The sequence below is a fragment of the Nycticebus coucang genome, chromosome 11 (genome assembly GCF_027406575.1).
Source record: "Nycticebus coucang isolate mNycCou1 chromosome 11, mNycCou1.pri, whole genome shotgun sequence".
Lineage (NCBI taxonomy): Eukaryota > Metazoa > Chordata > Mammalia > Primates > Lorisidae > Nycticebus > Nycticebus coucang.
In genome coordinates, this window is record NC_069790.1 from 69,168,564 (window position 1) to 69,184,226 (window position 15,663).

Below are 15,663 nucleotides of genomic sequence, written 5' to 3' on the forward strand. Positions count from 1 at the left end.
GTTTCAGATATATTCTAATGGGAACTTAAGAGCCATATAAGTAATTATTGTTCTTATTTTCTTTCACACAGATTTATGACAAATACCAAGATTTGTATACTGTGGAACCAAATAACGCACGTCAGCTGGTGGAAATTGCAGCCAGGGATATTGAGAAACTGCTAAGCAACAGATCCAAAGCCCTAGTGGTGAGTTTAAATTGGATCTGCTCATCTTATTATTTTTTATTATTTATCTATTACTAATTTTTCATGCTTTATTTGGAGAGTTTTGTTGGTATGCTTTCTTTTATTAGTAACTGTGTTCATCTACTGTGTTATTCATAAGAGATCATGTTATTCGTGAGATAGCAATGGTTTCACTGTGAACCCAAAATAATCAGTTAGCTTATTTCTGATTATTGGCTTGTTATTACTATTATGATATACTTGTTATATTACTATTATATTTATGTATAATATATTTATTATATTATATGTACAATATATATTATATAATATATTATAATTATGTATTATTTTTATATATTCTTATATAATATAATGTATAATATATAATATTATAATTATATATTATTATCTTTGTATATTCTCATATATAATATAAAATTATATTATTATCTATAATATTTTATATTATATATTATTATAGATAATAATATACTTGTTATATTACTATTATTTTTTTGTAATGCATATTTAATTGACATATATGTATATTGATCCATATGTACATCGTGATACATAATAATAAAATGAGCATGTTTAAATCTGTCGTGTAACATATAAAACCCACAAACAGTTATCAACACCTTTAAAGCGTGGTATTCCCTTGTCCATCACCCTGCCTCTCTGCCAGAGATGGCTATTCAGCTAGACATTGGATTGATCTTCTTTTTAACTTTTGAAAAATAGTTGTACCTCACACAAATGCTATGCTAAAGGAAGACACGTTTTCGTTTTCTTGCTTTACATCTTTATTAAATTCATATCTGGCACTTGCTTTTCTCCATCAACATTATTTTATATGATTTATCTGTAAGTTTACCCTTAGGTTTAATTCATTTTGTTCACGGTGGAATATTATTTGATGAGGCTGTATCTCAATTTGTTCATTTATTCTCACTCGGTAAGTTATGATTTGGATTGTTTCCAGATGGCCGGTATGAATAGTGCTGCCAAATCTTCTTGAACAAGTCTCTTGGCACAATGTGCAAGAATAGCTGTGGGAAGAAGGCAGAAGAGGAGAAAGGCTAGATTGTAGGCTCTTCCCAAAGTCACTGTTGCAACAGTGTGACAATTGTTTTTCATAATGATCATATGAAATTAGATCTCCTAGTTATAAATGTGCCCCCCTTGGCCTGTATCCTGGTAAACATGAGGAAATGTCAGACTTCTTAATTATAGGAGATGAAATGGGTATAAAATGGTATCTTCTGTGTATTGCTAATGAGAAAGACATCTTGCTGTATATTCATGTGCCATTCTTGTTTGCTCTTCAGCAATGTTTTTTGGCACATTGTAATTGGTTTTAGGTTATATATTCTTGATGGTAATTTATTTTTACTTGTTACATACATGATGTAAATACCTCTTTACAGTTTGTGCGTTGTCCATTGTATTTATAGTGATTTTGATGAGATAAGGTCTTAATTTTAATGTAGTTAAAGTCAACTTTTTAAAAAGTAGCATTTTAAAAAGTAGTTTTGTTGTTGTTGTTGTTGTTAAGGAATCCTTCCCTACCCGCGGTTACACACATGATTTTAAGATTTATTTCATTCTATATGATTCTAAGTTTTGTCTTTCTCGTTTATGTTCTTAGTCCACTTATGAGTGACATTAGCATATGAGTTTGGGCTGCAATTAAAAACTCATTTTTTGACAACAGTTTTCCTAGGGTATTTGTTAAACAGTTGCCTTCCACCAGGGAGCTCTGATTGTCAAGCTAGCTATCTGGTAATCTGGCAATATATTCTTTGGAAGGATCTTCAATTTTCTTGAACTTCCACTTCTTTTCTAAATTTTAGATTCAGCATGTTATTATTTAGCAAGATCTGTACTGGGATTTCTTTCTTTCTTTCCTTTTTTTTGTTTTAAGAGACAGAGTCTCACCTTATCACCCTTGGTAGAGTGCTGTGGTGTCACAGCTCACAGCAACCTCCAACTCCGGGGCTTAGGTGATTCTCTTGCCTCATCCTCCCCAGTAGCTGGGACTACAGGTGCCCACCACAATGCCCAGCTACTTTTTGTTGCATGTTGGCCAGGGTCAGGTTCGAACCCGCCACCCTCGGTATATGGGGCCAGCACCCTACCCACGGAGCCACAGGCACTGCCCCTGTACTGGGATTTTGATTGATATTAAATTTATGTAGACCAAATTAAGAAAAATTGAGATCTCTTATATTTTGTCTATTTATAAACAGGATCTTCCATTTAGTGCTTGTTTTATATTTAATAAGCCTTTAAGGTTCTTTTATAAAGTTCTTCCACATCTTCTGTTGGATGTGATGCCTGAGCTTCAGCTCAGCCCCTTTCGCTCTGTACATCTCAGCACCATTACAGGTATTGTCCCAGAGAAAACTCTCTAAATTTAATGCTCACAGTTTGGACTTTTAGTTTACTGAGGCTTATGTTTATCTTGACCCTCAGACATTTTCCTGGCTTTTATAAATGTGAATCTTTATATTTTTCTTAAAGTACCCAAGGTCTTGTAATGTAGCAGGAGTGTCTGTTGGAATATTTGGTATGCCATATTGCTAGAGGTTGAACATTTAGTTTTTAAGACGTGAATAATTGAATGATCCATAGACAAACTCTCATTAATAGAAAATTCAAAGCATTATTATCTTCAAGTTTGGAGATATAAATACCATTTTTAAACATTAAGAGATGCAAATGTTTGCTATAAAAACTTATGTAATAAAAAGTAAAGCACTTTCTAATAAAGTGAGTCATAGTCTGGTGTCATCTGCAAGTGATTCTATTTCTATTGATTTTGTCAGCTTAAGTTGTACTCCACATGTAGAAAGCATGTATTCTGGACAAAGTCCCTATAAAAAGGCTGCAGAATGAAATAGCATGTATCTTATCTTAATTGGATAAAAATAGGAGCCTTTTAAGACTTCTTTCTTATGTATCATTTGGAATTACAGTTCAAAACACCTGGTGCATTATTGGAGTCCTATGGGGGATCCATAAAGTGCTTCATGGTGGAATATGGAAGACACAGTGGCTAATTCAATGTAAAATTAGTTAGATTTTATTTCAGGGACAAAGATTCATGTTTGTTTTCAAACTAAATTCTTTGCTTCACTTGTTTGATTCCACAAAAATAGATAAAACATTATTTAAAAGAGAAATATTTTGAGGCTAATTAAAAAACAGGTGCTCCATTGTATTATGAGAAGATGCAAGATGACATTATTAACTTGTATTTTTTTTTATGAGCTTATACGCAGAAAGACATCTCAATTTTAAAAGTTTTAATCTATCTGCGTGGGGTACTAATGTTATTTTATAGGTAAATACAGTGGGGAAAAATCATGAATAGACAAGTCTACCGTAGATGATAAAATTTAATACCAGTTAGACCTTACTGAGTGCTTACTAAGTAGCATCATCTAATTATTTCTCACAATAATACTGTGGTCTAGACACCATTATTAGTCTCATTTTTCACCAAGGAAACTAAAACTTTGAGGGTATATGAAACTTGCCCACGGAGATGTTTCTAATAAGTAATGTATGCCAGTGTTCTCAAACTTTAATATGTGTACAAATAACCCATGGCTCTTATTAAAATGCAAATTTTTATTCAGTAGATGGGGCCAGAAATACTACATTTTTAATAAGCTTAAAGGTGATGTTCATACTGCTGGAACAAAGATCATACTTTGAGCAAGAATGTAAGAAGATTCAAATTCGGGTGTGTCTGACTTTAAGATCTGCATTCTTAACCAATTACACAAATGTATCCTTTGGCCTGAAGAAGTGTATTATCACAACAAGTAGGAAGTGGTGGCTGGGTAGTATCTTAACATACTACTCTTCATTTCATAGTGATTAAGAAATATATGTTCCATGTAATAGAATATTCTGCAAGGCTATTAATTTTTCAGTGAATCCTGTATTGATTAACCATTTTCAAAAGAATGAATCAGTAAAACAATATATGACATTGAAACAATTTTCATTTTTATGTGTTTGAAAATTTTACGACCTTTATTATTCCTCAGTGTCAAGGTTACAACCTAAGATACCTTTGAAAATACAGAAACTGTGAAAGAATAGTGCATTGAACTATTTTTTTCTTAACCTAGATTTTTCTTAGTGAAATTATTGCTTTTCAGCATCTGCAATAACTGCTATTATCATTGTTGTAGTGCACACATGCACACAGATTTTATGCATTTTAACGTTTTTAATCCTATTGTTCGTAGCCTGTTCATTAGAAACTCAAATGTAACTTTTTTTTATTGTTTTATGTTTTAGCTTGCGTTTGTTTATATGTTTGACTCTCAACTACTTCCCACAATATTTTCCTTTTTCAGTTTCAGCATTTATTTTGACCTTTTATATATACTCATTTTGTGTTATGGTCTTTTGATTTGCTCCATCAGCTTGCCTTAGGAAGAGCTCAAAGAGAAATCGATACAAAAAAAAATTTCAGTTGCAATCTCTTTGATAGCAAAACAGACTTTGCACTTTATTAATTGTGGTTTGGTTTTCACTGGAGTAAGGGTGGCTACATGAAATCATGTTTTGATTCTGATGATTCATGTGCGTTAGGGCCTTATAGACATTCTATGAAGTAGACACATTAGACATTTATTCATTCTTATTTTCTAAAGGAAACTCAGAGGACCAATGTTCTTGCCCCAAATTGTATAGACAGCACAAGGTGGTGGCAGAATTCAATTGTAGAACTTCTATCTATAATCCCGGTTTTTTTTACTGCCTCTAATTCCATATTAATAATTTGAACCATTTTATTTCCAAGGTATGTCTGCTCAAGGACAATTTTTCTGACGTTTGCTACATCCATATCGTAGAAACTGGCTCCTTATGATGATTATTATCTTGCTAATGTCGTTGGATTATTCTTAATCTCAAATCAAACAATGTTTAGAAACAAAAAAGAAACGATCATTTATCATTGTTGTTAACATTCATTTCAGCCTGAACTAGGCTGAAATTTCTGCAAGTGTTAATGATCAATTTATGGGAGACAGCTTTTCAACAAAACAGTTCAATCACCAGTGGTGCCTCCTGAGAGATGGAGGTAAATGAAATCAGTGGTCTCATTGTTCACCAACCAGCCCAGGCAAGGGGATCTGCTCAGTAAATGAGGGTCTCTAGGCATTTTGCTCAAAGAAAATAGAATCAAGGTTATAATAAACAAATTTTTCTAGTGACACTTTCCAATTACAGCATATTTTGTTTCCCTCTGGTTGTCCCGGTAACTTTAATTAAAGCTGCTCCAATCTATTATGTGGCTTTAAATACTGTAATATGCTCCAATTCTTAATTCAACCTTGATATTGAGCTGATGGTTAGATAATGAAAAGAGGAAAATGACAAATGTTTTCAAATGAATATTAAAGTAGCTCCTCCCCTTCTGGACTAGATTATTGTTATTTAACCAAATAGTTGATTTATATTTTTTTAAATGTTAGACCACTAGTTCTCTATCATTTATATTTATCAGCAGTGCCAATAAAATTTGTTAAAACCACGGATTTCTGATCTTTTGCTCTAGGGATTTTAGCTCAAAAATACAGAAAGAAAATAAAAAAAAAAAACAACAGGGCAAGAAGCGGGAAAGGGATCCAAGGAAGAATTTTGAAATGCTTTAGACACTTAAAGTAGAATTAAAAATTTATTGCATTCGACCATTAGGAGTTATTTACTTTTGTGAGAATGGATTCAGTAAAATGCATTGGAACAGAGCAAAGACTGTAATATTACAGACTGACTGGAAAGTGAGGCATTGGCAAGAACTTTAGATTGTCATGAAGTTTGGTTAGAGAAATGTGGAATGTACTAAAGACTTTGTTTTTCTTTTCTGTTTGTTTTTGAGAATGGAGGACATATCAGCATACTCAAAGCTAGAAAGAAGGAATCTTCCCTTATTTGAAAATAAGAAAAAAAGTCTGAATGTTGAAGGATGATTAAAGAAAAGGCAGGCAGAGAAGATAAGAGTTATGCAATCTGTCTTCAAAAAGATGGTAGCATGGTAGGTTGGGAAAGAAGGGCTATTATTGAATATAAATAAAGACAATTGATTTTGGGGGGGGGGATTTGAAAGTCACCCTGGATGACCACTTTTCTCTGAGTAAGTAGAGGTGATTTTATGTGCACACATTGGTGCAGATTTAGGAGAACTAAGTAAGAGATGGTGAAAAGAGCCTATGAGGGGTGAGTACAATGACTGACAAATAAAATCTATGGCCTTCCTAACACTGAGAAAAGGCAGAAGATAGAAACTATCCTTAGGCTACTTATGGATTTCAAAGAGCTCTCTGAAAATTCTGTGAGTGTGTGTGTGTGTGTATCTTGAACATTAGTCTACAATCTATGTGGAGAGTATAAACTTATCCAGCTTGAAGAGAGCAAGAGAAAATCTCCTTGGGGAAAAAAAGTGTAAAATATTACGCTGTTTTCTTTCTCCCAGGAGAAAAGTATGCTTACCCTTCTCTTTAATCTTAGTGTAAATGTCTTTGAGAAGATTACTCAGCAAACACATGGCCCTTTGAGTCTGAATGGTAAAACAATCCACTATTTGTTTCACAAAGTTGAGATTACTTTTATCTTTTTGGATTTGATACATGCCTGTGGTTGCTACAAGTGAAGGGCTAAGGCCCTGGTGGTGGGGCAAAGAGAGGCGACATTCCTGGGCATGAAGTTACACACAAAACAGGGCAGAGGTGCACCTTGTGGGATGGAGCAGGTCTGTCTACCAGGGCAAAAACAGTTCTGCTGTAAGCGGGTAGAAATACACTTTTAGATGGGAGCTGAGGGCCTGGGGTATGGATGACAGCCAGAAGCGTGGTCATTGCAGTTGGATGTCCAGATATATCCAGACAACCCTGGAAAGTACCTCGGAGAGGAATAAGTCAGTGCTGAACGTCCATCAGTCCCGGAGGTACCCACACATGTTGCAGTCAAGGGACAGCCTTGCACTGTCCTCTTTCTCACAGTGCCATCACTGTAATGACCCCATGGAAGCTGGGACTGGGGTCAGAATGGGATTGAGAGGAGAAGCTCAGAAAGTGAACGTGAAAGTCTACCACATGCCCCACCGGAGGTTTCCATCTGAAGTAGTGCTAGTTTGTTCCTGGGATTTTAAATGAATTTTACCCTCAGCTTAGATTTTTGATTGTTAATCTAGATCAGATATGTAATTGATTGACTGAGGTTGTTTATAGTAATAAAACTCTTATCTACAATGATAAATGGAACAGTTATGAAACGGCATTTTAATTTTTATAACATTTTGTTCTTATTACTATATTATTTAAAGGTTAGCAGTGAAGTATTTTTAAACAATACTTTCTCTTGTGAATGGCTCAGTCCTAGAGAGAGTATGTTCTCCCTCCCTCATTCCATGAAGTGGTGTCAGCACTAAATGGCTTTTTGAACAAAGATACTTTTGAAAGAAAGGGCGGTTGTCAATTATATATACTTTTAAGAAAGAAAGTGTGATTAATGTTATGGTGCTTAATTCTTTAATGGAAGGCTCAGACAAGGAAAGGCTCGGGGTAATAATGATGGTCTCTTTCTCCTAAAAGAAATCACCTTTGGAAATGTGATTTTTACAGTCTTGTGTTGGCTGTAGTATCAGAAAATAATAATATTTAAAGTTTCAACAAGAGCATTACTGTACTGACAGTCTGACAAAGACCATGTATGTTCTGATAACACAGCAGTTGCAAAAACGAGGAAAAAACTGTTGGAGATGTTGATTAATTTGAGGAAAAGTGAATAGTAGGTAAAATGACTCGCAAAACTTACACAGGCAGAAACGACTTAATTTGTAGGGCCTAGTACAAAATGTAAATGTGAGGCCCTGTTTAAAGAATTATTAAGAGTTTCAAAGTGGCAGCAGCAGAGAATTATACCAAGCACAGAGTCCTTCTGTGTGGGAGGCGGGGGGCAAGGGCTGAGTGACTGTGCAGGTCTCAAATCCGTGAAGCTCGCTGGTCCTGCGTACAGCCAGTTAGAGGCAGAGCTGGACCTGGGGCTTGGAATTCTCAGCTACTGTGCTCTTTCTAGGATGATAGTCACTGAACTTTACCTGGTGACTTGAGAATCTATGAATCTATGATGATTGTTGAAATATAATTCTAAGTGAGGCCTCCTCCCTCCAAAAAAAAAAAAGATCTATATGTCATTTTACTTCTGTCTTTACAAACTACCTGACTTGTCTCAACAGAAATCTTCTGATCTGAACGTGCTAGTTAACAGCATTTTAGGTAAAATTAAATATAGAGAAACAGCGCTAATCCAAGGCTACCTTGCTTGATTCACATAATGGAATCTTTAAATAAAACTCTATAGCATCCCATAAATTCAAAGATGACCTGATCAAATAGTGGTGGCTGCCAACATTAAACACTGCTTGGCCATTTATAGAGTTGAACTTCAAATGGTATTCTGATTCCTGAATGTTAACTTCACTTTGTCAATTTGTTAGTTTTCCCTTTTGTTCATTAACTCCTTATTATCTTCCCCCAGAATTATATACATTCTACACCTTCCTCTGTGAATTCATTTGCTAACTTTTACTGAATAGCAGGAACGCAGAAGCCTTTTGTGAGATTCCCACTACCATTACTTTTGGGGGGGGGGGATATGCAGGAGTTATTTTGTCATTTTGACCTATTGTCCATAATTTTTCAAAGGTTATAAAATAACAAACTGCATTTGAAAGATGTGTTGTCTGTGCTTCCCTTGAAACCCCACGACACAGTTTACCCTTAGAATGATGGAAGACTCTGTTAATTTAATTAAGGTACCATAAAATCACAAATCTTTATGGAATTTTAGAAATTCAGTTTTCTGGCCTTTTCATCTCAGGGCAATGGAATTCTAAACCGCCAAGGTCAGAGAGTTAGTTTTTCTTTCCTTAAATATTTTTAGTGAGTAAAGCTCCCATAATTTATTATAAAACCCCCATGTCAGGAGTAATGAATGTCTCATGCCCTTGATCTCAGCACTTTGGGAGGCTGAGGCAGGAGGATCACTTGAGGCCAAGAGTTTGCTACTATCCTGAGCAACATACCAAGATCTTGTCTCTAAATAATAATACTAATGCTTATGATAGAAAAATTAGCCATGTGGTGGCCAATGCCTATAATTCCTGCTACTCAGGAGGCTGAGGAAGGCAGATCACGTGAGCCCAGGAATTTGAGGTTGTAGTGAGTTATGATGATGTTGCTGCACTGTATCTAGTAACCAGAGCAAGGCCCTACTGCAAGAAACAAACACGAAAAACTTCATGGTTGTTGCATAGCTTGGTTTATAAGAAATTATTCCTAATATCTATGTCCTTGTTTCATTTAAATCTGCTTTCTTTTCTGGGCCCTGTATGCATTAACATTTGATTGGCATTCTCCTTAGAAGAATATCTCATTTTTTGTTTTTTTGTGCCTGTGAGGGATGTTGGGGATTGAAGGGGTTATCATCAGCTCATCATAGCTTAGTATTCGTGGTGAATAATGATGGTTTTCAGTTTCTGAGCTATTGCTGTTGCCAGACATTGTGATAAATGCTTTACACACATTATCAAATTTAATCTTCAAAACAACCTTATGAGGTAGATAGATTTTATTGTGTCTGATCTTCTTATAGTCTGTGTAATCTGCTGTTACATATTGGAGGCAAAGTCATCCAACTCTTTAGGGTCAGGGAGAGGATGTTTTAAACCCAAGTATCCCTGACTTCTGTCTGCACTTTTCAGCAATGTGCTGTAGCTCTATAACTTATAATATACCTTGATTTTTTTTAAACTTTCCTATATAGATTTTATTTTCTATTTTTTTCATTTTCCATTGTCTTGTGGAAATTATCAAATATTCTTCTCTAATATTCTTTGAACATAGAGGTAATGAAAGTTGTACTTTTATACAGGGTGTACTAAAGCTAAACAGTATATAATTGCAAATTAATAATTTTCATTTGCATATAACCCAGTTACAGTGAAAACTTTTCTGTATGGGTTGTATTTTAGTAAAAGGCGAAAGATTTATGCGATCTGAAGAGTAACCAGAGTTATGTGTGGGTTGTATTTTAGATGATACTAAATGTATTAGATGATTTTGATACATTGTATGCTTATGTAACAAATAGGCAGACATATCCTTGTTTAAATAATTTAAACAACATAAAAATATAGAATGAGATGAAAAAATTCTCTAAGAGTCCACTACTCAGAGAAAAACTACTACCTTTTAAAGTTTAGTAACTACTCTCTAGAATGACTATGTATGTGAATTACTAGTATTTTGTGGAGATTTTTATGTGACTAAATACTTGTCAAGTTTATTTACTAGCTTTGTAGTATTCCATTATTTAATAGCATATTGTTTATTTAGGCAGTTTCCTATTGCCAGGCATTCAGTTTGTTTATTTTTGATATAGATAATAGTGTTTATAGCACACCTTTATGTACATCTGGGAAAAATTTTGCTTATTAGAATTAAATCATGTAAGTGGAATGGTTGTATCAAAAAGGATATGGGACATTATTTATGTGTTTCTTTTATGGGAAGAGAAATTATTAATCTTTCCACTAATTCCTTCTCTCCCTTTTCTTTCTTTCTTTCTTTTTTTTTTTTTGTAGAGACAGGGTCTCACTTTATGGCCCTCGGTAGAGGGCGGTGGCCTCACACAGCTCACAGCAACCTCCAATTCCTGGGCTTAAGCGATTCTCTTGCCTCAGCCTCCCGAGTAGCTGGGACTACAGGCGCCCGCCACAACGCCCGGCTATTTTTTGGTTGCAGTTTGGCCGGGGCCGGGTTTGAACCCGTCACCCTCAGTATATGAGGCTGGCGTCTTACCGACCGAGCCACAGGCGCCGCCCCCTTTTCTTTATTTTTAAATAACAGGACTTCTGATAGACTTAGGTAGGAGTGACCAGGCTATATTTGGCTCAGTATAATTAAGTTAATTATGGTTGTGTAAGCAGGGTTTAATTTTAAATGATAGATATATTTTTAATTATTATAATAATGTCAAAAACTCATACTTTTCTCTGCAGATTAGTGCCTTTGTTGTTGGAAACATAATCAGTTCAAAATTAACAGGCTGGTTGGGGCAAACATCTGTCTTCCAGATTTATTTAAAAAAAATTCCGTCTCAGAGTTGCAGTTACTGATTACAGATACCAGCTCATATGTTCTATCTTGCATGTATTATCCCAGCCACAGGCAGCACGCCAAGATGCCACCCGGGGATGAGCGCGTCTGCTGTCAACAGTCCTGTATTCTAGGGCAGCAGACACTGTCAAGGTCCAGTTGAGAGCAAAAAATCAAGTTGTGTCTTGACAGCCGAGACGTTAGTTACAAAAGGCTGTCTTCTCCTTTTCCGGTTAATTACTCATTTAGTACCAGCACTCATTACTCCCCAATTACAGCTACTCCATAAATGTTGGTCTGTTGTGAACCAATCACCCCTGATGGTTTCCACTGTCTTTTCTGAGAAATTTGGGGTCTTCTGACTTAAAGGTCCAATAGTAAATAATTATGACTCATATTGTACGAGAGAGTTTAGAGAGAATTTATTGCCTCTCTATATTACTGCCTACAGCATTTTCTCTCCAACACAACAACATAATGGGGATTCTTAAGCAGGACAAGAATTACATAAATCATCCAGTCTGATATTAATGTGCTCAGAACGTTTCCTTAAAATGTGAGTGTTCCAATAGCCGTTTGCTTTCAGCTCATCGTAACAAGTTTGCGCCTTGTAGAAAGGTTCGTTTTCATTCAATGACCCAGCATACATCAGCTCACCCCCCTCTCAGGAGTTTTAAAATAGATTAATAGAATGTATAATTTCTGATGTCTTTATTCCTAGCTGTATTTTGACTCACTAACTGTATACATTGAAATGAAATCAATCCTTACAATTTCTTAAGAGTTCTGATGTTTTTAGTTTAGATATGAAAGTGCTTTAAAAATGTCAAATATCTAATGAACTTAAGGATAACAGTAATTACAATTTAGTAAGTGTTTATAATACACTAGACACTCTACTAAGGACTTTATTTGGATTTACTTATTTAATCCTTACAATGTATTTCCGCTCTTGGTATTCATATTATCTCCATTATAGCGCTATTTGGCCTAAGGATTTATGCTCAGATCCATTTAATGCCCAAGCTTTTGGCCGCACTTCCTCTCACTCTGCCTTTCACTTATTATGGGTCAGGAACTCCGCTGAGGGCTTTACATACTCCACTTCCTTCCTTCCGCCTTCTTTCTCTTCTCCTCTCTCTCTTTAACTCCTCTTCTCTTCCTTCTCCCCCTCCTCTTTCTACTTTTTTCCCTATTCTTCTTCCTCTTCTTGTTCTTATCACATGTGATAAGATGAGGAAGTATAGAATTAGAAAGTTTGAAGTGTGTTATCTGAGGTCACTCGTTCCAGATTGGTATATTTGTTTTAGAATAAGAGTATTACTGGGTTATAGTCTACATCAGATATGCTGTACAAAAGGAGTGGTAATGTTATGGTATTTTAATTTTTATTATTTAATATTTTAATTTGAATTTATGTAAAGGAAGAGAAGGACTGAAAAAGAAGCAAGAAGGATTAGAGAGAACAAAGGGGAGTGAGCTAAGATTTTTATTCTCTAGACTTACTTGTGCTGATTATTTACTAAAATGTGTGATGAATTTGATGATGGAGAGAGAAATTATAAAATCTCCTGGTTTTTATTAATCTCAGAGAAATTCTTTAGGTTTATATGTGAAAACCAACAATTTTAGAATACTACAAGCTCCACCCTGTGCTGGGGATTTTATAATGATAAATGAATGTATTTTGGGAATTAAAGGGAAACTGTGGTCTATATATTATTGCTGCCCAGCCAGGTTTATCTGCCTGCTGCCCAGGAGGAAATCAGTGTCCAGAGACAACAGGGTTTATAGTTGAGAGTTTATTCCCCATGGTGCTAAGTGGGGAGACATTTCTCGAATCTGCCTCCTTGGGAATTGTGGGGACAGGGCTTTTAAAGATAGCTTGGCAGGCAGAGGGTTAAGATTTGGGTCTGCTAATTGGCTGGATTCAGGGTGGAAAATCAGTCTTTTGTTATGGACCACTGTCTGTGTGGGTCAGCTGCTGGAATGCAGTTTCTTTTTTTTTTTTTTTTTTTTGGCTGGGGCTGGGTTTGAACCCGCCACCTCCAGCATATGGGACTGGCGCCCTACTCCTTGAGCCACAGGCGCCGCCCAGGAATGCAGTTTCTTGAGGGGAGGTCCAAGACCATTTGAGTCAATTTCTGGGTCTGGACGATTCAACCAGTCCACTGCAATGCAGAACCCGGAAGATACCTCAAAAGTTAGAAATCTTACAGCTATCACCTTGTGCCTTCTAGAGTACCAATTACAGAGAAGCAAACAAGGAGACAGTGACTGTTACCAAGCAAAGGAGGGGACAGTGGCTGTCCTTTTGTCATTGTTGCAGTGAGGCCTGTTCCTCCACAGAGTTTTGGGGGCCCTTACTGTAGATCTTGCCTTGCACTCCTTCATCAATATTCAATATTACAGATGTGGCATAAAGATAAAAATTAATAAGAATAGTTTGATTTCTGAACTTGAGTTTGGATTAGATACCACGAGGATATTCACTTTTATTTTAACCAACAATAGTAGCAACTTTATACAAAGAGAGTAGAACCTCCATAGTTGACCACCTCCTTAGATTGACCTGATTTTCACAGACAGGACCTGCACCACATGTTCATATCAATACAGGAGGCCTAGTTTCTTATGTTGACCACCTCTGCACGTTGATCAGTTTGTTACAGTCCCTTGGGTGGTCAACTTACAGAGGTGCTACTGTGTATATATATTATGCTGTTAATTGGTATTTCAAGAAGTGAATTTTACTACCCTCTAAAGCAGTGGTTGAAGACAAAAATGAACAGCTAAGTCAATCAATTGCAGTTCTCTGCATAAGGTAGGCTAAATTAACTGACTCTTAATTACAAATAATGAGAAATGCAGGGAATGTATATTATTAAAAGATAAGACCTCTAACTGCATTAAAGGAAAAAAGAGAGAGGCCTGGGGAATGTGTGGGAAAACCTTCTTAGGATTTCCATTCTTCATAAGATTTATAGATGTTTAATGTATTCACTATCATTCTTTCCCCCAAATAATTGTTTACTGGAGCTGTATAATTTTCCAAATGACGTGATCTTTTGGGAATTGTTCTTTCTTTAATTTCAGCAATGCCAAATGTCTGTTAGTCATCTGGCCAGAAAAATCATCAGGGCTACTCAAAGTCTCTGTGCTTCCATGATCAAATTTCTCTTCTAAATGGTAGTCTCTAGTCCTGAGCTGACCTTTCACACCAATCGCCCCGTCACTGTTGGAAGCTAAATCAGCATATTAAGAAGCAGCAAGTGGCACCTACTGCCTGCCCTGGGAAAAGTTACTACGTTTTAGTTACCGCAAAGATTCTGCTCGCCCTTCAGTAGTTTAGACATGCTCACTGATTTGAAACAGCATTTCTCAGCTGCAAGAAGGCACACTGAATAAAGACTGGAAGGAGGACACTTTAAAGACTTAAAAGCAGTTCCTGTCAAGGCAGGCCATACTTTTCCTCTCAGCCATGCACACACAGGGGAATTATCCCTATGATCTGCCTGTACTTTATTGCCACTTAAGTAGGCGTCCGTTACAGAGGAAGCAGGCGGTGTACATTTTTGTTGTGTTTGTGTGACAATAGTAATTTCCACTTCTCCATTTAGTGACAGCATTTGAAAAGAAAAACAATGTATGTGTTTGAAGAAGCAGTGAGTCCCCAAAGACTTCTAGGCTCTGTTGGTAGTTTACATAAATGCAGAATTGTATGTGTGGTACAGCTAATGTTTACAAGTTGGATAATATTCAGTTAGCATTAACCGATGAAAGACCGGGGTCCACCTAACATGCCCTTGATGACATTTGTATACTTTTTTCTGATTTGCTTTATAGTGTTGAGAGCATATTCCTGCATCGGCTATTTTGATTTACATATTAACTACTGCCTCAATTGCTTTTGTTTTCTTTTGTGTTCAAATATAATATCACTCTATTATGTTTGGCTCTCATTATCAGAGAAGGAAAAAACATATTGATGTGTCTTTAATGAACTGGAATGTTCTCTGTGAGAAGTTGGGGGTGGTAGATACAGGAGAATCTGAGTTAGATCAGAAAGGGTCAGAATATTTGATATTATATTTTTCAGTTTTAATCAGAAAGGAAAGAGTTAGGTTAATATTTTAAAAGCCAATTTGTAATGAAAAGAAATAATTGAGTTCTGAAGGACGGGTACCCAAACAGAGACAGGCGGTGCTCATGAGTTACTCTCCTTGAGGAACAACTCTTCCCTGTCAGGGATTATAATAGCGTGTTGAATATTATTAAAAGTTATTTTAAATTCTTTAATTAAGTAG

At 35.9% G+C, this 15,663-nt stretch overlaps 1 protein-coding gene across 3 annotated transcripts in view; it reads left to right on the top strand.

Moving 5' to 3' along the window:
- Positions 1-15,663, top strand: part of CACNA2D1 (calcium voltage-gated channel auxiliary subunit alpha2delta 1) — a 537,856-nt gene that overhangs the window by 117,924 nt on the left and 404,269 nt on the right. For all 3 annotated transcript variants that reach the window (XM_053553458.1, XM_053553462.1, XM_053553459.1), the window contains exon 3: positions 72-188. In XM_053553458.1, the coding sequence (XP_053409433.1) occupies positions 72-188 (117 nt within the window). The remainder of the gene's footprint in view (positions 1-71; positions 189-15,663) is intronic.